Genomic DNA, 26484 nt, shown 5'->3' with positions numbered 1-26484 from the left:
CCTTTTGAACGACTCTGCTTTTGACTCTCAGTGGAGTAATCCCTGGGTGCTGAGACCATAACTTTATGCTGAAAAAGCCATGCACGTCATAGTTATTGATGAGTTACTGAGTCTCCTGTATTCTTTCCATCCACTATCCAACTATATGGGTTCGTTGTTGCACCTCAGCCTTCAGTTGTCTGTAGGCCTTTTTCCGTTCACTGGAGTTTTGGTGGAACTGCTAGTTCAGGGATGTATTACATTTTCAGTCATGGAGACCCTGGGTCTCATGATTTCTTTTCAAAACAGGGGTCTTGGTATTTTCTGTTTGAGAGGCCGATCATCTCCATGTAGGCGCTGACTATGGCGGCTTTTAGGGTGGACCAGACGCTTGACCACTCCAGCACATTGGCTGTCGCCAGGTTGATTGAGGTGATGGCTGAATAAGTCTGTCTTTTCAGGGTGTGGCAATGTTGAGTCTCCCGTGGTAGAACTTTTCAGCGTCTGCTGGTTTGAGGCCAGGGGGTCAATGGAGATGGTAGAATGAATTAGTCAGTTTTTGGCTCCAGTCATGTAATTGGTTAGTTTTTTTTTTATTCATTCATGGGATGAGGGTATCACTGACTAGGCCAGCATTTATTGCCTATCCCAGAGAGCAGTCAAGAGTCAATGCTGTGTGTCCTGAGTTGCATGAAATCTATGCAAGGTAAAGATGGCAGTTGCCTTTGCTTAAGGCATCAGTGAACCAGATGAGTTTTTCTGACATTCGGCAATAGCTTCATGGTTATCATTGTTAGACTCTTAATTCCAGATTCTCTCTCTTTCTTTATTGAATTCAAATACCACTTGCTTTGGAGAGATTTGAACCTGGGTCCCCAGAGCATTACCTGGGTTTCTGGAATAACAGCCCAGCGATAATGCCAATAAGCCATCACCTCTCCCTAAGGCAGACATCTTTGAGGTCTCTTGCTTACATGATGATGTACTTTATTAGGAGCCAATTCTTGGAGTGGACTTGATGCCATGAGATCCTGTGCTTGTCCCTCTAGAGGGAAAGGGTGTTTGCTATGACATGGTCATGTTCTATGCACTTTGTCAAGAAGAAAACTGGATTGGTAAAAACCGAAAGAACTGCAGATGCTGTAAACAAAGTACAAAATCAGAAGTTGCTGGAAAACCTCAGCAAGTTTGGCAGCACCTGTGAAGAAAAGTCAGTTAAAGTTTCGGGTCCAGTGACTCTTCCATCAGTTCTGAGGAAGGGTCACCAGACCTGAAACATTAACTGAGTTTTCTTCACAGATGCTGCCTAGCCTGCTGAGCTTTTCTAGCAACTTCTGTTGGAGAACTGGATTGGTGTTTATTGTACACGTTCCTTGCTGAACACTCCTTTCCTAAGGTTTCCATCCTTACTGACTCTGGTGTTGAAGTCATTGAAATAAATCAACGTATTTGCCTTGGGGATGCTGAACAGTGGTTTATCAAGGGTGGTGTAGAATGGCTCTTCTGTCTTGTCCATTCTGTCTTTGATCAGAGTATGGGCACCAACAACTACGCTGGTTCTGGGCCTAGGTGAGTCATTGGGTTGTGAGGTGCTCACATACCCCACATGGGATTCATGAGTTGTCTGAATAGTTTGTTTCTTATGGTGAAACAGACTCTTATAGAAACAATGTATTTCTACTTTGCCTTTGAAGAAAGAGGTGTAACTGCTACTTGTTCTTATAGGTCTTTGCTTTCTACCAGTTTGACTTGCTCAGGGCGGCGACGTCAGTATTGGAGCAGCGGAGCTCCTGATAGGTGACGGTAGTGTGACATTTAAGTCAGTCATTGTTGGACTTGTCCATAAGGGTCCTGTCATTCCAGGTCTTAAACTTCATTTGGATGGGTGTTTGTGTGCATGTCATGCTTGAGCCTGTGCATGGAATCATGTATGTGGGGTGATTATTGCAATCGCCCCTTGGTTCCAGCGGATCAAGATCTTAATGGCAGGGAAAATCTGAGATAACTGGAAACAAGGGTCTGCTGTGGGATGGAGTTCTGATATACACTCATCTTCCTCTAATCATTACCAGTCGAGTACTGGATGAAGCCATTGATGATGGCCACATCGTGTGAGTATCAGAAGGGTACTGGGCTGGGGTTTGGCAGCCCAAACTCCTGCAGTAACTGGTTAAGGATTAAGTCAAGATGGCACAGAATGAGTTGGGTAGGCTGGATAGATGGTGATCAGAGATGTGTTGCTGTAGCTGTGCCATGGAGGATTTCCCTCAAGCCAACCTTATTTGACCTAACCCTGGGTCAACTTGGCTGCCTAACCTGGCCTTGCTACATTACAACAGTCTTAATTTTCAGTCAATTTTTACAAGTATGAAAGTGTGTGTATACTGAAATTCTGTCCCAGTGGATTTTATAGAAAATTTGTGGAAGCTGGCAAAACACTACATTAATCCAAGTTTTCAGAAGGGCATTTGGAGTTAGGAGAGAAAATAATTGATAGAGCCATTTGGTGGAAAGAAAGCTACTAAATTTCATGACGAGAAAAGCTGCATATGTTCATTGTCTTGTAGCTTAAGTTTATGCAACTGACATGGAGCTTTATTGAATCCGAGAAATTTACTTTCACTCCTTTTTGTTTTAAAGAAAATTGCCATTCACCGTTTTTCTCTTCATGTAGTCATATGTAACTGAATAAAATTCTTGTCAGTTTACTTATTATAAACTCCAGTTGAGTTAGCAGGTACGTAATCTGTGAAAAATTAATATTCTAAAGCAAGAATAGTTTTATAAGCAGTATTTTTTTCTACAGTTGCAATTTGACCTTTTTGTTTTGACTTCAGCAACTCAAACTACTTTCACCAACATAGCTGCTATTTCATAAACATTGGCTAATATCGTGCACGCAAACATATTAGTGATTCGTGAAAATTAGCAGTTTAGATCAGTTAGATGACTTGTTTTTAAACATGTTCCTGTGGTGAGAGGTTATTGTAGCTTCTTGAGGTTCAGTGGTGGTTTTGCGAGTTGTGCACGAGGCTGAGTTTGTACAAACTGCAAAGATTTATCTTTGTGTGGGTGTGTCTCTAGAGACCTAATATTTGCATATTTCTCATTTTATGTTGTACTTTTCAAGGCATTTACAATTACACGTTAGTTTAGATATATAAATATTACCGTTCCTTTCACAGTCGTTTTCTTTCTACCTACCTGTTGCATGTGAGAGTATTCAGCCTTAACCAAGTGAGGTGATTTGATGGAGAACATACATTTAGCACCTATTTAAGAATTAATTTTGGTGCCAGATGGAGTACCGGCATATAAAGCTAAGCTGTTGTAGTAAAATGATGTGTATAAAGCAGAGTTTTGACAGCATCCTATATTATATTTGACAGATGGTGGTTCAATTTCCACTACAGTTGGAACTGAATTTGGGACCCTTCAAAACAATTCTATTTATTTATTTATTTTATTTATTTATTTATCTGTTTATTTATCTGTTTATGGGATCTGAGCCAGTGCTTATTGCACATTACCACCTTCTCAAGGGCATCTAGGAATGTGCTGCCTTCTTGAAGTGCTGCCGTCCATTCGCTGTAGTTAAACCACAATGCTGTTCGGGAGGGTGTTCCAGGATTTTGATCCATGACGGGGCAAAATAAGTGATATATTTCCTAGTCAGATGCTTGCCGACTTGGAGCATGCAGGTAGTGGTGTCCCCATGCTCCTTCCAAATGGTAGTGGTTATGGGTTTGAAAGTTGCTGTCCAAGAAGTCTTGGAAGAGTTTCTGTGATGCACCTTGTAGGTGGTGCATTTTGCTGCTACTATACGTTGGTGATGGAGGGAGAGATTGTTTGTCATACCAGTCTGGTGGGCTACTTTATCCTGGATAGCGTCAAATTCTTGCATGTTAGAAGTGCAGTCATCCAGGCAAGTGAGGAAGGTTCATCACACTTTTGACGTGTTGTAGATGGTAGGCAGGCTTTATGGGGCTGAGACTCGCTGCAAGACTCCTGACCTCTAACGTACTCTCGCAGCCACAGTACTTATGTTGTCTTAGTTCAAAGTTTGGTCAATGCTAACATCCTGGATGTTAATAGTGGGGGATTCAGTGATGGCCATTGAATGTCAAGAGGTGATGGTTAGATTCTTTTTGCTGGAGATGATCATGGCCTGGTATTTGTGTTGCACAAATGTTACTTGTCACTTGTCTGCCCAAACCCAGATATTGTCCATATCTTTCTGCTTTTGGAAATGGACTGCTTCAGTATCTGAGAAGTCAGGAATATTGCTGAACATTCTGCAGTCATCAATGAACATCTCCACTTTGACCTTAATGTGGAGAAAGTAGCTGAAATGGGTGGGCGAGGTCACTACCTTGAGGAGCTCCTGCAAAGTTGTACTGGAGCTGAGGCAATTTAACTCCAACAGCTACAACCATCATCTTTTGTGCCAGGTATGAATCTCACTAGCAGAGTGTTTTCTGCATGATTCTCATTGATTCAAATTTTGCTCAGGCTCCTTGGTGTCATACTTGGTCAAAGTGGCTTTGCTATTTATTAATGCTAGTTACTTTAGCCTCGCATCTGAAATTCAGCTTTGTTCACTGCTAACCAATGATGTTAGGAGCTGAGTGGCACTGGCAGAACCTATATACTGAGCAGCAATGAGCAGGTTGTTGCTCATCAGGTGCTACTTGATAGCGCGTTGATGAAGCCTTCCATCACTCTACTAATGATTGAGAATAGGATGGTGAGTCGGTAATTAGCCAAGTTCAATTTGCTATTTGTGTACAAGACACATCTGGAAAAATGTCAACATTTTTGGCTAGACTCAGTTTCTAATCGAGTTTCATTTTAACTATTATAGTTGCTCATCTGCAATTAGAATCTATTTACTTGTAATAATAATCAGTCAGTTTTTATTAAGAAATCCAGTCCATGTTGTCAGTCTGAGCCTAAAAGACAAGGTAAATTGGAGAATTCTGCATATGTTTTAAAACTCTTCAACTTCTTTAATGATTCATTGAATAGTGTTGGGGCCGAAAATCGAGCCCCACTAGTAAAGTTCCACATGAAGCAGAACTCTCCAAATTCAGAGTTTAATGATGCTTTCACACAGTTCCAGACGTAGAGGGGCATTGCCTTTTGGAATCTGTCATGGAGTCTGCTGTGGCTCAGATTCCACATAGTACTGATGAGCAACTGTAAATTGTTATTAGAACAACACAATCTGACCAGTGTTGCAATGAGTTTGTGTTTGATTTATTGTTGTCACGTACCAAGATACATTTGAAAAGTGTTGTTTTACATATTATACAGGCAGATCATACCATATGAAATACATCAGGGTAGCAGAACAGAATGCAGTGATACAGCGCAGAGAGAGAGTAGAATTAACGTTTGAGAACTCCATTCAAAAGTCTGATAGCAGTGGGGAAGAAGCTGTTCTTGAATCTGTTCATATGTGTATTCAATCTTTTATATTTTCTGCCTAACAGAGGGTGGAAGAGAGTATAACTGAAGGGGAGGGATCTTTGATTATTTTGGTAGTTTTCCTGGGGCAGCAGGAAGCATAGATAGTCAATGGATGAAAAGTAGGTTTGCATGATGGTTGGACTTTGGCATTGAGCTAGTCATTCTTTTCTATCCAGTAATCCATATATGGCTTTCTGTTATCCATAGTTTGACTATACAATAGATAGATAGTACAAGCATCACTGAAACCTGTTGCAATTTAAATTGTCTGTCAAGTTTGAAACCTGTGAATGTAAATGTATTGGAAGCCGTTCACTAGGTAAATGAACCGATTATATCAAAACAAAATTTGGACAGACCAGGCATGGAGTTCAGAAGAGTGAAAGTTGACGTAATTGAAAAATAAGCCTATTTACATAGGGTAAATGTGGAGAGGATGTCTCCTTTTATGGAAGAATCTGGGATCGTTGTTTAAAATCAGAACTCACTCATTCAAAGCAGATTAGGCAAATTTATTTCTGAGGGTTGAGTGTCTTTACTACCTTTTCAGGAGGACAGTAAAAGCAGAGTGCTTAAATATTTTAAGGCAAATATAAATGGATTAAACAAGGAAACAAGGAAGTGAAAGGTTTTTGGGCTATGTGGTAATGAGATTTGAGGTTCTCATTACGTCAGCCACCATCTTACTGTATGGTCGGGAAGAATCTGGGGTTGAGTGGCTGATTCCTACTCCTCATTCATATGTTCATGTGAAATGATCAAATTGTGATTTTTTTTTTTTTGTTCGGAGATAAATGTATGATTGAACAAGTGTATGATTTGGATCTAGTTTTATTGGTTTACTGCATGGTTGAGCTTTTTTAATATTTGAATTTCTTTTTATGTATACTATAATTCTATGTGATGCTTCATGTTCTCCAGTTAGGAAACGATATGAAAATGCATTTTTAGAAAGTATAACATTTTGTTATTGAAATGTGTTTTAAAAACCAGTAGAAATAATTTACAGATTAAGAAATTGACGTCCTGCATCTTCACCCTCCAATTAAGGGTAGAGTACTTTTATATTTTTCAAGTTTATAGAGCATTGTTTACATGTATTTTTCTCTGATCATTCTGAACAGAAACTTTGTTTATTCTAAATTGTTCCCTTTTTTTTAGATTATATTCGACAAAGCTATGGACTTAATACAGAGTTTGTCACACTTAGTGACTACAATAAATTGGTGCTTTCCCTTATGTCTGGACTCCCTAATGAAGTGGATTTTGCAATAAATGTTTGCACTCTTCTCTCAAATGGGAATAAGCACATCATGCAACTTGAAAAGGACCCCAGAATCACCACCATTTTACTTGCACATGCTGGAGTTTTTGATGATAGTAAGTTATACTACTAAGCATTAATCTATGTTGGCAATATTTGCCATATTATTAATAGTTTCTCTTTCAGCTAATGATTTGTTAGATGTTTTAGTTGACAATCAAAGAGATCAGATTATACAAGTTCAGAATTTGTTCATCTTGGCTGGAGTCAAATGATTCAAATTAGCTATAATGTTTCAAATTTCAAGTTTGTGAAATATGCCATTTTATTCACATAGTGTTCCAGCATGCAGCTTCTGCAAATATATTTAGGTCTTGTTCTAGAGCAGTTGATCTTGCACTTTACTCTTGTAACCAGCAGCATGCCCTATTATTGGTAGGAAATCAGGAAAATGACTCTCATCCATGATATTGTATTAATCTTTTATTCACTTTTGTGTTTATTATGTATTTTTCAAAATATTCTGACCATTTATGCTAAGTTTATTTATGAGGTGTACTGCTGCCACCGTGGGACAGTTAGAGCTGGACAATAAATGCTGACATTACCGTGATGCCCACTTTCTGGGAAAGAGCACATTTCTGAATTTTTCATGTGATTTAATGTACAGCAATGCTTTATTTTTGTATAGGTAACAGTACTGGTGGCCTCTAAAGCAATGCAAACAGAATTAGCAATATGGACAATTATAGCTGAGGGAAGAAGCATAGAATCATAGAATTTTATAATCCAGAAAGAGGCCTTTTGATCCATCTTGTTTATGTCAAGCAATACCTCCTGGGTATTTTTTGATATGAAGATTGTTGCAGCAGATTGAAGGGAACTAAATTTGCTCACAAGCAAATGGCCCAAATTCATAGCCACGCCATTTTAAGCCATCGTTGTCAAACAAAAACTTTTACACTACTACTGACGATCATCCAGCAAAATCAAAGGAACATAAGTTTTCACACAAGACTGGCTGACGTGCGAATGTGTTAGATTTTCTCTAAGAATCAAATGAATGGAAACTTTTTGGTTAGACCACATCAATGAAAATTCCACAAAATGCTGTTAAGATTTGAATGCAGTTTTTGGCAAGGAATCAAAGACAATTTATGCAGCCAGATAAGTATTTGGGATGCACGTCTTTGCAAGAAGGCATGCTTTCTTTCCAAACAGAGCCTTTTGTCTGTACAGTCTATCGGGTTTATCGGGTATGGCAGTAAGTCGTTGCAACAGATTGGAAACCCCATTTTAAAAGAAGTAAATGATGGTTTATTTTTCTACAGTTGCATGATGATGCTTCGGTATTTATCAATGTAAAATTACATTGGCAAAAATCTGACCAGTTACAGATAAATCACATTTATTTTTGTCAGCTTCCTTTATTACTGCTTTGCTCTTTGTTTTAGTATAATTAACAAATTTGGTTGAATAAGATGTAAAGACATAATTTTTAGACTATGCATATGACAGACATATTTGTATGGGTGCAAGCATGTTTGCACCTTCATTTGAGCTCCTGTTGCTTTCAGTATCAAAGTAATTTTTTGTAAATGAGAAATGAGACTCCAAACACTGATGGCTGTGATACCCTTACTAATTCTGGTATGGATGAGCAGCGTTATGAAGAAAGGTTGAGCAGGATTGGCTTGCATCTGTTGGAGTTCATAAGACTTGATTGAAGACTTCGGATCCTAAGTGGTCAAAACAGGGCATGTGTGGAAAGATTGTAAAGTTGTATCCTTTTGTGGTACAATCTAGAACTTTGGGTCAATGTTTAAAAATAAGGGGTTGCTCATTTAGAATGAGAATTTTACTCTGAGGGCTGTAAATCTTTGCAACTTCTTTACTCAAAAACTGGTGGAAGCAGGACCTTTGCATCTCTTATGGCCAAGGGAGATAGATTCTTTATGAGCAAAGTGAAAAGTTATCATGGATGGGTGGGAGGGGGTGCGGTTGGTGGCAGTGATACTCCTGCTTCCAGAGAAATTGTGTTTTTACTCTCAAACTTGAGTTTTCACCTGGAACTCTATCAAAAGTATTTGAAATTTTGAAATAAACATTTGCTGGGACATTCTGTTCAACTGTTTAACTGTAATAATTATTGTGGTAAATCTATCTTATTCAGTTCTTTAAGTTTCTGTCAAGGAACTTCTGTACTGTACCCTTTAGCAGAGATGAGTATCCTATATTTTTTTCCCCCTATCCATTTTGAGGACTGCTATATTGCCTTTAGAAGTATGACAGGCTTAGAACAATGTAGAAGATCCACTTTGTTTAGTTCAATACTTCAATTAGCAAGTTCAATTTTTGGAAATGCTTTTATTCCTTATTTCGTGAACTGATCTACCTTTTGTATGTGCAAAGTAAATTAATAGCAATGAGGGTGTTTGAAATAAAAATTATGACCATGCTGATTGTCTATTTTTAAGTTATAACTTTCAGTTTTCCACTGGTACCTAAGTGAACACCAGTATTGTAATAATAAACCTGGTCGACTAGGTACTTTAGAAATGACCTATCTATTTTTAATCCATATTAGTTTTCTCTAATTAGCTCCTATTTTCTCAAGTGTTCAGTCATTTTATCTTAATTATAATTTTGAATAACTTTTCCACAACAGATGCTAGATGAAGAGATCTATACTTTTTCTCTCTCATCTTGCTTAAACATTCATAAGTTATAATCTGAAAGGAAAATTCCTGAATTGAGTTTTCGAAGAATGTGTCTAATATAGGAGATAGACTGTCTAGACCCCACTAAATATTTAGATAGAGCTTCTCAAGGTCAGTAGCAAGCACTGTACCTTGTTACTGACCACACAATTACTGTTTCACTTCTGACTGGCATTTCATTTATATTGCTTTACTTCCTACCTTAAGTTACTCCAGACTTAATTATAAATTTACTTTTCTCCTGTAATTACTTTATCCAATTTTAGTGTGTGAAGAAAATTTGAAATAATTGCAGTTGTTTCTGGAGATTGAATTTTGCTGTATTGCCAAAAGTCTTTTTACAAGAGATTTCCAAATTCTTTGCATGAAAATAATGTTTATTTTTAAAATGCATTGTGGTGGTCAGATGTTTTGGGTATGATTTCTGAAGTTTTCTATTTAATGTTGCAAGAAATTCTTGAAAATAAGCAAAGTAGTTGCTCATAAATTTCCAATCATTAACCAAGAAAATGTTATCAAAATTGCTGATGGTCATGACATCATTGTTTCATTAACATGAATTTTATTCCCACTTTTGAAAAAGGCACACTGCTAATTGAAGAATATGCATGTGATTATTTTTCTTAATGAATAGATTTTTGTGAAATCTTGAGAATTTGCAATTAATATACTAAAGCTGCAAGAAATTAATGAGTCACTGAAGGCCCATGTTAAGTATTTTGACTATACTAGCTGTATTTTGTGCTTATTTATCCTAATATGATTGTTTACAGATTTGGGTACCTTGTCTTCTGTATTTGGTGCAGAATGGAAAGAAAAAACAGGCAGAGATTTTGTTAAGGTAAAAAAAAAATGATAGGTTGTTATAGGTGTAATTTGATTTGTAACATTTTGATTCAAATAAAATTTGCTATGTTAGGTTGATTATAGACATTCACCTGCCATCCTAAATGTAACTTCATAATTTCAGAAATCAATATGATGAATGGTGGCAATTCTTCTTGTTTTGGTTCTTGCATGAATTGTAATCTTTTTGGACTCAAGAAATGACTGTGTACATAATCGTGTCAATTATGCCATTCATTCTATGAACCATCATGGGAAAATGGGACCAATAGTAACAAGCATCTTTCAGTGAGGTTGTAACTGACTGTATCTTAATACCTTCCATGTGCCTTGTTTCTGTGTTGAAACATTAACAAGCAAGGATCTATTGACCTTCGATTTAAAATTATTAATTGTTAGTCTATTGCTTGGGAGAGTGAGTTGAAAATTTATACCTTCCTTTGTGTGAAAATGTGTTTCCTAATTTCTCTCCTGCATGACCTGCAAGACTATACACTGTAAGTATGAAACATGAGCCAAATCATGCAGTAGTAACATTATGGTGAATGTATGTTACTCGTTCCAAAGGCACTGTGGCCATTCTTGTATGATGATGACTAGTATAGTTCATAGTATTCAAGATGTGGTCTAACCAGGGGTTTGCTTAGCTACATAGAAAATTGCCTTCCTATTATATTCTAGTTGTCTAGTTATTAAGATTGGCAGTCAATTTTTTTAATATGTTAAATGATTAAATACAGTATTTTAATTGCTTTTGTTATTTTTTGGAGCAAGAATTCTAAATTCTGTAGAGTAATCAGCAAATAATCTGTTTTTCTTTATAACTCCTGCATAATGTAAAGGAGAAAAGATTAGAGGTCATTGCACAATTTGGGGAAACCCTCTTGTATTTTGCTCAATGACCGAGTAAGAGTTTTAATCTAATGTCTCATGTAACCAACATGAAGTAGTGGAAACTAGCAAATTTTGGATTTTATCCAGATTGTGTACTCCAGCTCCAAGACTTGTGCAAGAAAAGATGAGAGACTCACTGGATCTCTCTCAAATGAAAGTGAGGTCAAGTTGTTTACTGCCACCAACTTCATTCAACAGATGCTGAGCAAGCACGTAATTAAAATTGCTATTGTTAGTTGTATACTACAAGTAATCAGAATCTGTGTTATCCTGCTGTTTGAAGCAGATGCCAAAGACACCAGTCAAAGCCAGCAAGGTCTATCTTTAAACAGATCCCAATTATGCAGAAATGTTTTTAATTATATTTTGGGATTTAGAATTTTAAGTTGAAGAAAGTGCATGTGGGTCAGTTCTCTGAATGTGATTTTTTTTTTAAAATTGTAAACTGGTCAGGAAATCATTTGAAACAGTTAGCAAAAGTATCTCAATTCCAAAAAATTATGTGACTGTCGTCCAGTACCTGACAGAACCCCATGTGGTTTAAATGTGTGGAATATTTATTGCTGAGTTTACAACAGACCTTGAAGTCAGTAGTTTTAGTTTTGACTTCCAAACAAGCAGTCAAGATCTTTGTTCAGAAGAATCAGAGTTTGGTTCAGAATGCAAATTAATTTCTCCGAGCATAAAAAATAATCTTTTAGTTCAGGGAACAGGTCACAGTAGTGAAGTATAGGTGATGAAGCTTCTAAGCCAGGAGAGTTTGGTCAGAAATCTTAGAGTTAAACTGGAAAAATTGGGCATCAGAACCATGAAAAGTTCATACCAGTCAACTTGGAAAAGAATCTTAAAATTGTTTCTGCAATCCAAGAAAAAGAAACTTGGAGGAATCAATTATGTAAAAATGTAAGAGGTAATACTGGAGTGAAAGATCTCTGGAATTGATTATCTGTAGAAGGATAGCTTGGGAAAGCAATTAGAAATTTAGTTTTGCTATTTCCATTAAGATCTTTGTATGATACACAATTGTGCTTGAGTCATAGAGGTCTACAGCGCAGAAAAAAGGCCCTTCGGCCCATTGAGTTGGCACTGGTCAAAAGCAACCGCCAAATTGTTTAAATCCCATTTTCCGAGCCCGATAGCCTTGTATGCCTTTGCTTCGCAAGTAATTTGAATACTACTTGAATGTGATGGTTTCTACCGCTCCCACCCTTGCAGGCAGAGAACTCCACATTCTCACCAAACACTTGGTGAAAAGGTTTTGCTTCACATCCCCTGGAAGCTCCTGCCCCAGAGCTTAAATCTATGCCCCGGATATTGATCCCTCCACTGAAGGGAAAAGGTCCTTTCCATCTTTTGATTTGATTTGATTTATTATTGTCACATGTACTTGGGTACAGTGAAAAGTTTTTTTGTTTTGTGTGCAGTATATGCAGATCATAGCATACAAAGTGTATTAGGATACTAGAACACAGCAAATTTAACAACTGCAGAAAAGGTGCACAAAGAGCAAAATTAATCCTAAATTTAAAATTTTGAGAATCATTCAGAAGTCTAATAACAGCAGGAAAGACGCTGATCTTGAATCTGTTGGTATGTGTGTTTAAGCTTTTGTATCTTCCAGTTGGAAGAGACTATAACCGTGGTGGGAGAGGTCTTTGGTTATGTTAGCTGCCTGTCTGGGTCAACAGGAAGTATAGTTGGAATCAGTGGATAGGAGGTTGGCTTGCGTGATGGATTGGGCTGTAGTTTCTTAAGATCCTGGGCAGAGCACTTGCCATCTCAAGCTGTGATACATCCGATAGAATACTTTCTATGTGCATCTATAAAAATTGATACAAGTCTTTTGAACATTCTGAATTTCCTTAGTCTCCTGAGGAAGTAGAGGTGTTGTTGTTTGTCTATGCTCCTAATAATTTTATACATCTCAAACCATATTTCCTCCCCAAGTCTGCTGTGCTCCAAGAAAAACAGCCCCAGTCTATCTGATCACTTTTCATAACTAAAACTGTTCAGACCTGGTAAATTTCCTCTGCATCCTTGACAGTGTAGTTGCATCTCTCATGTGGATTCCAGAACTCTGCACAACACTCTAGCCAACTTTTTATACAGTTCCAACATAACCTCCCTCCTCTTGGCTCTATCCCTCAACAAATAAAGGCAAGTATCCCATATGCCACCTTAGCCACTTTATCCATCTGTCCTATTACCTTGAGGGACCAGTGAACATGCCCACCAAGATCCCTCTGATTCACTGTGCTTCCCAGGAGATTGTGTATTCTCCTGCCTTGTTTTTTCTGCCCAAATGCATCACCTTATGCTTATATCAATTCCATTTAACACTAATTAGGCCATCTGACTAGCCCATCTATATCCTGTAATCTGCCCTCAGTATTTACCAAATCGCCAATTTTTAAAATAATCATCCATGAACTTGCTGGTCAGCTCTCCCAAATTCAAGACAATAAAGGGTTGTCTTTTCACGCTGATGCTGTGCGCTTAGGTCTTAGTCTCTCCTACTCATGGAATTGTCTTCTCCACATCCACTGTATCCAGGTCTTTCAGTATTCTGTTAGTTTGAACTACACCCCTCATCTCTCAGCTAGTATAGATGCAGGGTCCTCAACCGCACCTCACGTGATAAACGCTTCATTCCCGGGATCATTCTTGTAAACCTCCTCTTGATTTCTTCTGAGGCCAGCGTATCCTTCCTTAGTCATAGGGCCCAAAACTTTTCATGATATTTCAGATATGGTCTGACTAGAGCTTTATACATCCTTAGTTGTACATCCCTGCTGTTGTATTCTAGCTTCTTGGCACTGCATTTGCCTTCCTAACTGCCAACTGAACCTGCATAAGAACCTTGAGAATCCTGAACTAGGACTCCTAAGTTCCTTTTGTGTTTCTGACTTTTGTAGCATTTTTCTGCATTTAGAAAATAATTTGCATCTCAATTCTTCCTACTAAAGTGCCTAGCCTCACAGTGTATTCCATCTGCCACTTCTTTGCCCATTCTCCTAGCCTGTCCAAGTCCTTCTACAGCCTCCCAATTTCTACAACACTACCTGCCACTCCACCTATCTGTGTCACCTGCAAAGTTAACAAGAATGCCCTCAGTTCATTCTTCCAGATCATTGATGCATAACATGAATAGCTGTGATCCCAACAAGACTGGCTGCCATCCAGAAAAAGACCCCTTTTATACCCATCTTCTGCCAGCCAGCCAATCCTCTATCCATGTCATTACCTTGCTCCTAACACCATTGCTCTAATCGTTTTTTAGCAACACCTTTTGATCGGGTTAAGATCAGCAGGAGTAACCCTGCTCCACAAAGAAAGTTTGGGCCTCCCAACCTGGAACTCAGCTGCACACATGTTCCTTGAATGCAGGGTATCCCCAGAATCCGATCCTGTCAATCATCTTGTGTTGGCATTTTTGCTGCAGCATCTTATCAACTTAATGCCTATTTAAATATCAGTCATTGTAAACTTTATAAACTTTTAGCATCCCTGCCCATTGGGGTAAAAAAAAAGCACAGTGAGGATACTAAGCCTATGGTTTGCTTACTTGTGCCTGAACTATTTACTTAGACTGGTGTATGTGACACAAAAGTTAATGCTGTTTCTGGCTAACCAAACACCATTCTGCTGGTGTGTGCAGAAAGAGAGTGGCTGAGGCTGGCAGATTATATTTAATAAGAGAGATAGATCTCCTCTTGGCTTTGCTCTAAAGTGAACAGGGTCTGCAGCCTTCAGATTCCTCATCCCTGTGACCTTTACGTTTGGGCACAGTCCTACAGCTGGTGCAGAACTATTGATTTATTTAGGTTCAACTTAACTTCCTGGATCTTGTATTCCAAGCTTCTCTTTATTGAAGCTGAGGATCACATTTATTATTCACTGTTTTATTAACCTGTCACTTCATCTTTGCAGATTTTTGCATAAACCCTCTTTGTTCTCTTCATTCTTAACCACCCCATTTGAAATTATCACCTAGCTCACATTATCTATCTACATTATTCCTACCAAAATGTTTCATGTCATATTTTCTTGCAGTGAATCCCCTCTGTTTCCCAAACTGGTTAGGTTACCTTGAAGTCTATTGTTTCTTCCTTGCTGTTTATTAAATTTTAAGCTTTTAGGTAATTGCAAATTTTGTAATTGTGCCCTAACATATATCAAAAATAAGTGTTACTGGCACTGAACCTTGGAGAAGTGAGACTGAATGCCCTTCTTAATTTTACTTTAGCCAATTTAATACCATTTATTTTATTCCATTAGCTTCAATTTTGCTTTTTGATGAAAGTGGTGTTTTCATTTCAGCATCTTTTGAAAGTTCACAAACACAAGGTCAATTGCATCAGAATCAACCACACTTGGCATTTTTAATAAATGCATGGGAAGTAAAGAAGTATTGTTTTTACTGTGAGACTGGTTAGAATATGGATTTTGCTACCATGAGGAATAGCACAGGTAGCAAGCTTAGATTAATTCAAGGACAAGTGAAAAAAACATGCAATTAATAAAGAACTGGAAGGAGAAGGTGGGAAGAGTCTCATTGAACCATTAAGTCTGGCATAGATGTTTTTTGGCCAAATAACCTGTTCCTGTGATGCTAATGCTATGTACTATATCATTAATTTAATGTTGTGTTACATCATTTAACAGGGCAAGCAATGAATTACAGTACTTGTAATGAGCAAGATTTCATTTCTTCTTCTGAACCTGTGTCCTATTTTGTTTAGAAAGTCCTTTTGTGGCATTTTATTATGCTAAAAGTGCAATATAGATGCAAATAGTTTCTGCATTCATCAATTTAATAGTGTTCACGGTGTATTTTCTTCATGTCCAATCCCAACTGAGAACATCAAAATCCTGCAGAATTCACTATAGAACAATTCCAACCCCAAATCCTCATGAAATGGGCATTTTTGTTTTAGATTGAGCTGAGAGTTCAAGTGCAGGCGTTTGATTATTTAGTCACATAACAATAAAGAAAGTGTTTAGTTGAGGTTCTGAATAAAGAGTGATGGTAATACCTAATATTATTGTTGTAAAAAAAATAAGTACACACAAAACATATTAGATTTATAGAGTTATCGATCTTCGGTCCAACCTGTCCATGCCGACCAGATATCCCAACCCAATCTAGTCCCATCTGCCAGCACCTGGCCCATATCCCTCCAAACCCTTCCTATTCATATACCCATCCAGATGCCTTTTAAATGTTGCATTTGTACCAGCCTCCACCACTTCCTCTGGCAGCTCATTCCATACACGTACTACCCTCTGCGTGAAAAAGTTGCCCGTAGGTCTTTTATATCTTACTCCTCTCACCTTAAACCTATGCCCTCTAGTTCAGGACTCCATGACCCCAGGGAAAAGACTTTTGCCTATTTACCCTATCCATGCCCCTCATAATTTTGTAACTGCTGTAAGGCCACCCCTCATTCTCCGACGTTCCAGGGAAAACAGCCCCAGCCTGCTCAGCCTCTCCCGATAGCTCAAATCCTCCAACCCTGGCAACATCCTTGTAAATCTTTTCTGAACCCTTTCAAGTTTCACAACATCTTTCCGATAGGGCGACCAGAATTGCACACAATATTCCAACAGTGGCCTAACCAATGTCCTGTACAGCCACAACATGACCTCCCAACTCCTGTACTCAATACTCTGACCAATAAAAGAAAGCATACCAAAATTCTTCTAATCCACAATCTTTTTTTCTGTATAAAACTTGAATCATAGAATCCCTAAAGTATGGAAACAGGCCCTTTGACCCAACAGTCAACACCGACCCTCCGAAGAGTAACCCACTCAGACCCATTCCCTAACCCTACTATCCTATCTTTACTCCTGACTAATGCATCTGACCTCCCCATCCCTGAACACTATGGGCAATTTAGTATGGCCAGTCCACCTAACCTGCACATCATTGGATTGTGGGAAGGAACTCACGCAGACATGGGTAGCATGTGCAAAATCCGCAAGACAGTCCCCCGAGGCTGGAATTGAACCTGGATCCCTGGGGCTGAGAGGCAGCAGTACTAACACTGAGCCACCGTGCCGCACATCATTGCTTATGATGACCAATTGTCATTATTTTCCTCTCTTTCTAAGTCCCATTTAATAGAAATAACTAAATTATTGTAACTTTGGCAGAGTTTGATTTAAGTCACTTTTGACATATGTTGAAGCCTTGTAAAATTCGCTAGTTTGATTTAATGCATGCAAAAATAGTACCTTGCTTTGGTGTGCAGCTGTCCACCTTTAGATACCCTGCATTACTGAAAAGACCAATGCTGTGAAAATCATTCATTATCCGAAGGGGACTGAGATGGGAGAGGCTGGGGGGGAAGGTAGCTTGCAAGGTGATAGTTAGGTAGAGATAAATAGAGATGACAATGGGATGAGGAAGGAGTCGGCTAGATTAAATTGGGAACATAAGTTGTATGGTAGAACAGTTGAGAAACAGTGGAGGACTTTCAAAGAGATTTTTCTCAGTGCTCAAGGAAAGTATATTCTGGTCAAAAACAAGGATAGCAAGGGTGGGAAGAGCCAGCCCTGGATAACCAAGGAAGCAATGGAAGGCATCCAATTAAAAGCTCAGGCTTGTAAAATAGCCAAGAGTAGTGGGAAACAGGAAGATTGGGAAAGCTTTAAAAAGCAACAAAGAACCACAAAGCAAGCAAAAAAGAAAAGAAAAGTAGATTATGAATACAAACTAGTGCAGAACATAAAAATGGGTAGGAAAAGTCATTATAAATAAAACAGAAAAGGGTGGCAACTATGAACGGAAGTACCTTGCAGGATGAGAAAGGGGAATTAATATTGGATAATGCTGAAACAGCTGAGGCCATGAATAACTCTTGTCAGTCTTCAGTGAAAGATGCTTCTAACATGCTAAAGAATGATGTTAATGATCCAATGGGAGATGAGGACCTCAAGTCAATTGTTATCACTAAAGTGGCAGTGTTGAACAAACGTGAGGGTCTAAAGGTAGATAAGACCGCTGGACCTGATGGAATGCATCTCAGGGTGTAAAAAGGATGGCGTATGTTAGATGCATTAGTGGTAATTCACCAAAATTCGCTGGACTCTGGGCAGGTCCCAGCTGACTGTAGGCAACGCATGTCATGCCACTGTTTAAAAAGGGTATAGGCAAAAGGTAGGTAATTGTAGGCCAGTTAGCTTAATATCTGTTGTCAGGAAAATGCTGGAGGCTATCATTGAAGAAGAAATAGTGAGACATCTGAATGAAAAAGGTTCCATCAGGCAGATGCAGCATGGATTCAGGAAGGGAAGGTAGTGTTTGACAAACTTACTGGAGTTCTTTGACAATCTAACAAGTGTAGTGGATGAAGGGGAACTGGTGTATGTTGTAGTTTTGAATTTCCAGAAGGCGTTCGATAAGGTGCTGCATAAGACAAGAATGCAAGGTCATCCATAAGACAAGAATGCAAGGAGTTGCAGGGAATGTACTAGCATGAATAAAGCACTGGTTAACCAATAGAAAGCAGAGATTTGGGATAAATGGGTGTTTCTCTGGTTGGAGATCAATTGTGAGCAGGGTGCCGCAGGGGTCGGTATTGGGCTCACAATGATTTGGAAGAGGAGACAGAGTATCCAAGTTTGCTGATGACACTAAATTGAATGTAAAGGCAAACTGTGGAGAGGATGTAGAGGGTCTGCAGAGAGATTTAGATGGGTTAAATGCGTGGGGAAGGGGCTGGCAGATGAAGTACAATGGTGATAAATGTGAGGTTATCCACTTTGGAAATAAAAATAGAAGGTCAGAGTATAAAAGTGGTGAAAAATTGCAGCATGCTGTTTTGCAGAGGGACTTGAGAGTGCTCATACATGAATCACTAAAAGTTGATTTGCACGTGCAACAGGTAATCATGAAGGCAAACTGAGTATAGATTTCCATTGCAAGCGGGATTGAATTTAAGCTGCAATTGTACAAAGAGTTGGTGAGTTTGCACCTGGAGGATTGTGCACAGTTGTGGTCTCCTTGTTTAAGGGATATACTGGCTGTGGAGGCGGTGCAGAGAAGGTTCACCAGGTTAATTCTGGAGATGAGGGGTTACCCAATAAGGAGAGGCTAAACCGCCTCATTAGAATTTAGAAGAATGAGGGGGATATTATAGAAACAAAAAATTATGAAAGGGACAGATAAGCTAGAGGCAGGCAAATTGTTTCTGCTGGTGGGTGAGACTGGGACTAGGGGACATGGCCTCAAGATTAGGGGGAGTAGATTCGGGACAGAGATGAGGAAGAACTGCTTTTCCCAGAGAGTGGTGAAGCTATGGAATTCTCTGCCCAAAGAAGCAGTAGAGGCAGCTTCATAGAACATTACAGCGCAGGACAGGCTCTTCGGCCCTCGATGTTGAACCGACTTGTTTTCTCCAATTCTCCATTAAAGTCCAGGCTAACCTTGACTATCATAGAATCCCTACAGTGTGGAAACAGGCCTAGGTTGTCTTTACTCCCCTTCTTGAACAAGACAACATTTGCTATCCTCCAGTCTTCTGGCACTATTCCTGTAGACAATGACAACAAAGATCAGAGCCAAAGGCTCTGCCAGCTCCTCCATGGCTCGGGATTTATCTGTTTTCACACTTTTCCAACTTGTTAAACCTCAATCCCATCTATCCTCGTAGCTTGTATCTCAGTATTTTCCTCGACAGCATTGTCTTTTTCCAGTGTGAATAGTGATGAAAAATATTCATTTAGCCCTTCCCCAATCTCCTCGAACTCCAAGCACAACTTTCTACTACTATCCTTGATTGGCCTTAATCTTTCTCTAGTCATTTTTTTTTATTCCTGATATACCTATAGAAAGCTTTAGGGTTTTCCTTGATCCTATATACAAATGACATATCTCATGTGCCCTCCTGGCTCTTCTTAGCTTTCCCTTTGGTCTTTCCTAGCTAACCTGTAACTCCCAAGCGCCCAAACTGAGCCTTGACGTCTCATTCTAATGTAAGCCTTCTCCTTCCTCTTGACAAGAGATTAAACTTCTTCAGTAAACCATGACTCCCTCACTCGACAACTTCCTCCCAGCCTGACAGGTGTATACTTGTCAAGGACAAGCAGTAGCTGTTCCTTGAATAATCTCCACATTTCAATTCTGTCCATCCCCTGCAGTTTCCTTTCCCATCCTATGCATCCTCAATCTTGCCTAATCGCATCATAATTGCCTTTCCCCCAGCAATAACTCTTGCCCTGCGTTATAAATCTATCCCTTTCCATCGCTAAAGTAAACGTAACCGAATTGTGGTCGCTATCACCAAAGTGCTCACCGACCTCCAAATTTAACACCTGGCCAGCTTCCCTACCCAGTACCAAAGCTTAAAAATGTGTTGCTGGAAAAGCGCAGCAGGTCAGGCAGCATCAAATTTAACACCAGCTTCGCTACCCAGTACCAAATCAAATGTGACCTTGCCCCTTGTTGGCTTGTCAACATGTAGTCAGAAAATCCTCCTGCACACAATGGACAAAAGCTGACCCATCCAAAGTCCTCCAACTATAGTATTTCTAGTCAGTGTTTGGAAAGTTCAAGTCCCCCCATAACAACTACCCTGTTACACTCCCTCCTAAACAGAATTATCTTTGCTATCCTTTCCTCTACATCTCTGGAATTATTTGGAGGCCTACAGAAAACTCCCAACAGGATGACCTGTCCTTTCCTTTTTCTAATCTCAGCCCATACTGTCTCAGTAGATGAGTCCTCAAATATCCTTTCTGCTACCGTACTACTGTCCTTGACTAATAATACCACACCACCTCCTGTTTTACCATCTTCTCTGCTCGTACTGAAACATCTGAATCCTGGAACTGCCAACAAGCGTTCCTGACCATACCTTCATTAAATATACTCAAGACACATTTGGATGGGTTTTTGTATGGTAAGGGAATTAAGGATTGTGGGGATAATGCAGGTAAGAGGAGCTGAGATGATGGATAGATCAGCCATAATCTGAATAAATGGTGGAGCAGGCCCGACTGACCAAATAGCCGCCTCTTGCTTCTATAACTATGAAACTATAGTTGAGTGCATAATGTTTTAACTGACTGTGCTTCTGTCTGTGATAAGGGAGTCCTTTTCAAAATATCCAAAAAGATATCAGACCTTCTGAATTTCTCCAGCATTCTGTTTTTATATCAGCGACAGTGCTTTATAAAGCTTTGTGATTCTACTGGGACTTTGGTGTCCAGTGTTGACAGTAAATAGATATTACCACAATGTGCATTTAAAACACTTCAGTGTCCTCCACTCAGGCAAGCATGTGTATGTGCACAACAAAGAATATGTTTATATCTAATTATTTGATTCCTCCATAAGCCATGCTATATATTTGAGCTCAAATTTAGTTTACACTTAGGATAGTGATGCTGCTCAGTCAAGCTCTTTGTACTAGTCTAGGTGGCCAGTGAGGTTTCCTTTCAAATGTCCTGTTGAATATCAGGGTCTCAACTATTTTAGTGAAATCCAGTCTGTGCCTCAGTGAGATTTCTTCAATCCAATTGTTTGGCTGAAGAGCCACAATGTTGTTTGCCTCAAAAAAAAAGACAGGTTTTTCTGTAGAGGACATTGAGCTGGATTGCACCCCTCTGACAGAGGATCTCTGGTGGTTGTAGAGCTATCAGGCTTTTGTACATACTGAGAACCAGGTACTGTTCTTGACGGCTGCCATTAAAACTTCATCTAGCAAATGTATTTTTGCAAAGAATTACCTAATTAAAATATATCTGAGGAGTTGTTCATAACATACATCGGGATCAACATTTTTTGGTTATGTTGTGCAAGCGTTTTCAAATGTCATCTCTACAACCAGCTTTTTTAAAATTCAAACTTGAAATATTTTCTATGTTTCGTGAGATTTCATAAAAATCTCACCTTAAGGCTCCTGTTTATTTTCAGTAAAAGCTATGTATATTCGATGTACTGTTCAAATGATCAAAGTATAATTCTGTAATTATTCAGAATTTAAATTTGTTGATTTTGGGATGTGTGAAATGTTTAGTTTTCTCCATTCAATACTTGTTCTTTATGTATCTGTATATGTACATATTGATAGACAAAGATATTTAAACAGTTGAAGAATGTGCGCATTATCTTAGTCTTTTGAATTATTACCTATTCAACCACTATATCAGATAATTTTCTAGTCTGAATCATCGTTTCTAAAAAAATCCAAAATGCTCATTGTTGCAGTGACTGGAATAAAGCCCTGCAGATAACATTTTGAAAGACTAATGCATGAGTTTTCTTTCTGTGGCTTGGTTTTCATTTGCCATTTCATTGTTAACAAAATTCCAGCAACAAGTTTATTATGCTTAGTATAATTTAAAATGGCCTCTCTTTTGACTTTCATAGTTCTGGAAAGATAATGTTGACGATAATGAAATACGGGAGCTTATTATATTTAGGAACAATGGACCACAAGGTTAGTGAAGTAATTAATTTTTCAAAGTACAAGAGACAAAGTAAAAATTTAACTGTAAAGTTGATATTTATTTCAAGACTGCAGTAGCATCTCCAGCTTATAATTGTTCAATATATTGTAGGGTAGAATGGTTTAAAAATAAATTGTCATTCTTTAATTTTCATGTAAGTTCCCAATTTCTGTTGTGTTGTTGAAGATGTTTGGTGTGAGGATTACTGATTTACTCTCAAAGTGCAGAGAAGAAGCATTAGTACTTTCGCTGTGTTTTGCCACTTTGTTTTTCTGTACAGATCTGTAGTTTTGTTTATACTTTTTGGTTGTTTTGTTTCTGTAATTGAAATTGATCTTTCTATTTAGGTACGAGTATAGAAATTGATATGGAATCATCTTTATTCCATCCCCCTCATAAAGTGGGCATCAATGATGTTGAGGGGCAACGTGTACTTCAGATAGCAGTAATCCTTCGCAATTTGTCATTTGAGGAAGGAAATGTGAAGCTATTGGCAGCTCACCGTACGTGTGTGCGTTTCCTGTTGTTATGTTCCCACTGTCAGTATGCTTCTCTCAAGCAACTGGGGCTGGACACATTGGGTAACGTAGCAGCTGAGGTATGAAATTATTCTGACAAATAGGACATTTCCGTTTATACTCTGTCCTGTTATAAATTAAATTGGATGAAACCATGGTACTTTTAGTCAATCTAAAATATATTTATGCAACACGTTTTGAGAGAAGATTATCTCAATTGTATGCACATATTAGTCTTCATATAATTTTGGTGTTAACAGATGAATTTTTGAGTTTGAGGAATAATCACTTTGCTTATGGAGCTAGTGAACTTTGCTAACTTTTAGTAATTGTTTTGTTGTAGTTCATTATGCATAGCATGACTTAAAATCTTTTAAAGCTATTTTAATGATGTGTTGCATAGCAAGGGCATACTGTAGGTCAACTTTGGCTTTTGTCCAACCAATATTTACATAAACTGTGACCGACTTTGTAGACTGAAGAGCCAAACAAAAATGGCATTTAGCAAAACAGACTTTTTCATTTCCCCTTAGTTTAAATTAGGTCATATGCTCAACTGAGGAAAATGTTCAAATCATCTTCAGTAATTAAATACTTGTGTACTATGGTGTAAAGACTGGGTATTTTTATTTTTCTGGATTTTTTGATTGTGGACTGAAATGGGAAGCAAATTGTTCTTTTAAAAACAAACCAGCATTGTCGAAGCTAGCTGCATTCAAAAACAAGTAATCTGACATGCATTCTAAGTATCATTTAAGCAGCTGCTTGTTCAAGCAGTAATGGAAATTATGTTATCAGACAAGCTGGAGCCAAGGAATGGAGCTTTGGCTGACTGCAAGTAGCTGATTAGTCACCTTGACCACTGAACAGTTATTGATGACAAAGGTCTTCTGCCCACCAACAACTATGACATTGGCTGCCGGTGTAGTTCAATAGCTTGGGATGTGAATGTTTTTGCAGAAACCATCAAATCTTTAGAGGAAAAGGAGCTGTTTTTGCAATTTAAAAAAAAACTCAAACCTGAAGATAACCATTTGATTTCCTATTTCTAGTTGTGTTGAGTTGTGATACTAATTGTTAAGTCAAATACCTTTTATAAGTCTTAACCCTGTGTCTCCTGAAACCCTGATGAAAAAGTTTGGAAAAGGATAATCAAGGAACAGCACATCCTGACAAGCCAAAAGGACTATCTCAGCAGATGTTGTGAACAGGGGCCATTGAACTCTTTCCAGTTTTTAAACCTCCGACCATAAAAGCCTTTAGTTTTATTTCTATGTTTTCTTTGTGTGTGCAGGTGGGATAGTTTATAAGGCAGTTAAAGCTTTAAATATGTTGGCTGTTTTCATAGTTTTATTTATATGTAGTTAGAATTTATTTATCTGTAATAAATAATCTTTTTTAAGTACAGAAACCTGGTCTGTGCTTTGTTAATCTGGGTATAAAAGACAGGTAAATTGGGGAAACTTTTCTGTACTTTTCAAAATCTTCAACTTTTGTGACAACTGAAAGAATAGCATGGTTTGATTTCCAGTGGACTACCATTGTGAAGTGCAACAATGAACCTAGCACTTAGCATGTTAAGCAAAGAATAATTGTTATCATTCCATCCTCTTCAGTCAGCCTCTATGATTTCTCTTTTAGTGCGATATTCACAAAGTATTTTTTTTCTTTCGTGCAAGATTTGCCACAGGATTTGTTTCGCAATTATCACATGTTCGAGAAAGGACAAAGCAAGAAACTCGCTTCTGCTTTGACTATGCTTGCTCCTTTTTCCATTTTCAGCTGTGCAGGACATTGATTAGGCTACTTTGGGAATACTGTGTGGAGTTCTGGTCTCCCTGTTATAGGAAGGGTATTGTTAAACTTGAAAGGGTTCAGAAAAGATTTACAGGGATATTGCCAGGGTTGGAGGGCTTGAGCTATAGGGAGAGGCAGAATAGGCTGGGGCTGTTTACCCAGGATGTTGGAGGCTGAGGGATGATGTCATAGAGGTTTATAAAATCATGAGGGGCATGGATAGGATAAATAGACAAGGTCTTTAGTTATGGACTCCCCCCCCCCCCCCCCCCCCAGGGAAAGAGGTCATTGGTTTAAGGTGAGAGGGGAAAGATTTAGAAGGGACCCAAGGAGCAACGTTTTTACGTAGAGTGTGGTGCGTATATGGAATGAGTTGTCAGAGGAGGTAGTGGAGGCTGGCAAAATTATACCGTTTAAAAGCAATCTGGGTGGGTATATGATTAGGAAGGGTTTAGAGGGATGTGGGCCTAGTGCTGGTAAATGAGAGAAGATTAATTTAGAATATCTGGTGGCGTGGATAAGTTGGACCAAAAGTCTGTTTCTGTGCTCCAATTCCACTCAATCATTTTCATCAGCATTGTCGGGCAACGACTGTCTCCAACCAAAGAAAATGTACTCATAAAACAAGGAACTGTATATGCTGAAGATATGAAACAATCACATTGCTAGAGAAACTCAGCAGATCTGGCAGTAGCTGGGGTGAGAAAGCAGAGTCAACACTTTGAGGCCAGGATCCTCCTTCGGAACTTCTGATCTCCTCCTCCATGTTTAGTTGCATGACCAGCGCTAAGTTCTACATTGTCAACATCCCGGAGTTACTGTTGACCAGAAAATGAACTGGAATGGCTTCAAGAGCAAGTTGGAGATTTCAAATTCTGAGGCAAGTAACTTGGCTCCTGACTGCCCAAAACCTACCTAGCACTTACATGGCACAAATCATGAATATGTTATGAGATCCTTCGCTTGCCTGGTTGAGTACAGCTTCAACAGCAGCCAAGGAACTTTTTATCATCCAGAATAAGGCAGTCGACTTGATCAGTACCATGTCCACCACTTTCCGTATTCACTCCTTCCACTGCAGACGCCAGGAGTAGCAATGTGCACCATTTATAAAATGCAATGTAGTGCCTCACCCTGGTCCTGTCAAACCTGTCTACCACCTAAAAGGATAAGGACAGTGGATGCATGAGAAGACCACTACCTGCAAGTTTCCCTTGAAGCAACACATTGTTCTTATTTAGATCTATATTGTTGCTCTTTCACTGTTGCTGGGTCAAAGTCCTAGTATCCCTAAACACACCGTTGGTGTACTTGCACTACATGGATTGCTGCAGTCTTAAGAAGGTAGTGCGTGACTAAGGAGCAGCATCAAATGCTGATTGACATATCAGATGAAAGAAAACAAAAAGTTGCAATCTTGGTAAGGGGTTCTTTGGTCACCTTGGATGTTGGAAACCTATTTGGTAAAACTTTAAACATTGAATTGCAAGAAAAATGCATAAAATTGGGAAATGATGAAATGCTGAAGGCTTTG

At 38.7% G+C, this 26484-nt stretch overlaps 1 protein-coding gene across 5 annotated transcripts in view; it reads left to right on the top strand.

Annotated features, from left to right (window-relative positions):
• The window catches only part of arid2 (AT rich interactive domain 2 (ARID, RFX-like)), a 129961-nt gene that overhangs the window by 42169 nt on the left and 61308 nt on the right, over positions 1–26484 (top strand). Inside the window, exons 1-6 of one of the 5 annotated variants that reach the window (XM_043708679.1) lie at positions 4200–4430; positions 6613–6831; positions 10209–10276; positions 11263–11388; positions 22556–22625; positions 22983–23233. In XM_043708679.1, the coding sequence (XP_043564614.1) occupies positions 6690–6831; positions 10209–10276; positions 11263–11388; positions 22556–22625; positions 22983–23233 (657 nt within the window). In that variant the 5' untranslated portion in view covers positions 4200–4430; positions 6613–6689. Of the gene's footprint in view, positions 1–4199; positions 4431–6612; positions 6832–10208; positions 10277–11262; positions 11389–22555; positions 22626–22982; positions 23234–25632; positions 25831–26484 lie in introns of those variants that run through there. The other 4 variants (XM_043708677.1, XM_043708681.1, XM_043708678.1 and 1 more) reach the window with 4 other exon arrangements.

The sequence above is a fragment of the Chiloscyllium plagiosum genome, chromosome 19, assembly GCF_004010195.1.
Source record: "Chiloscyllium plagiosum isolate BGI_BamShark_2017 chromosome 19, ASM401019v2, whole genome shotgun sequence".
NCBI lineage: Eukaryota > Metazoa > Chordata > Chondrichthyes > Orectolobiformes > Hemiscylliidae > Chiloscyllium > Chiloscyllium plagiosum.
This window is presented reverse-complemented; position numbering and strand designations above follow the sequence as displayed.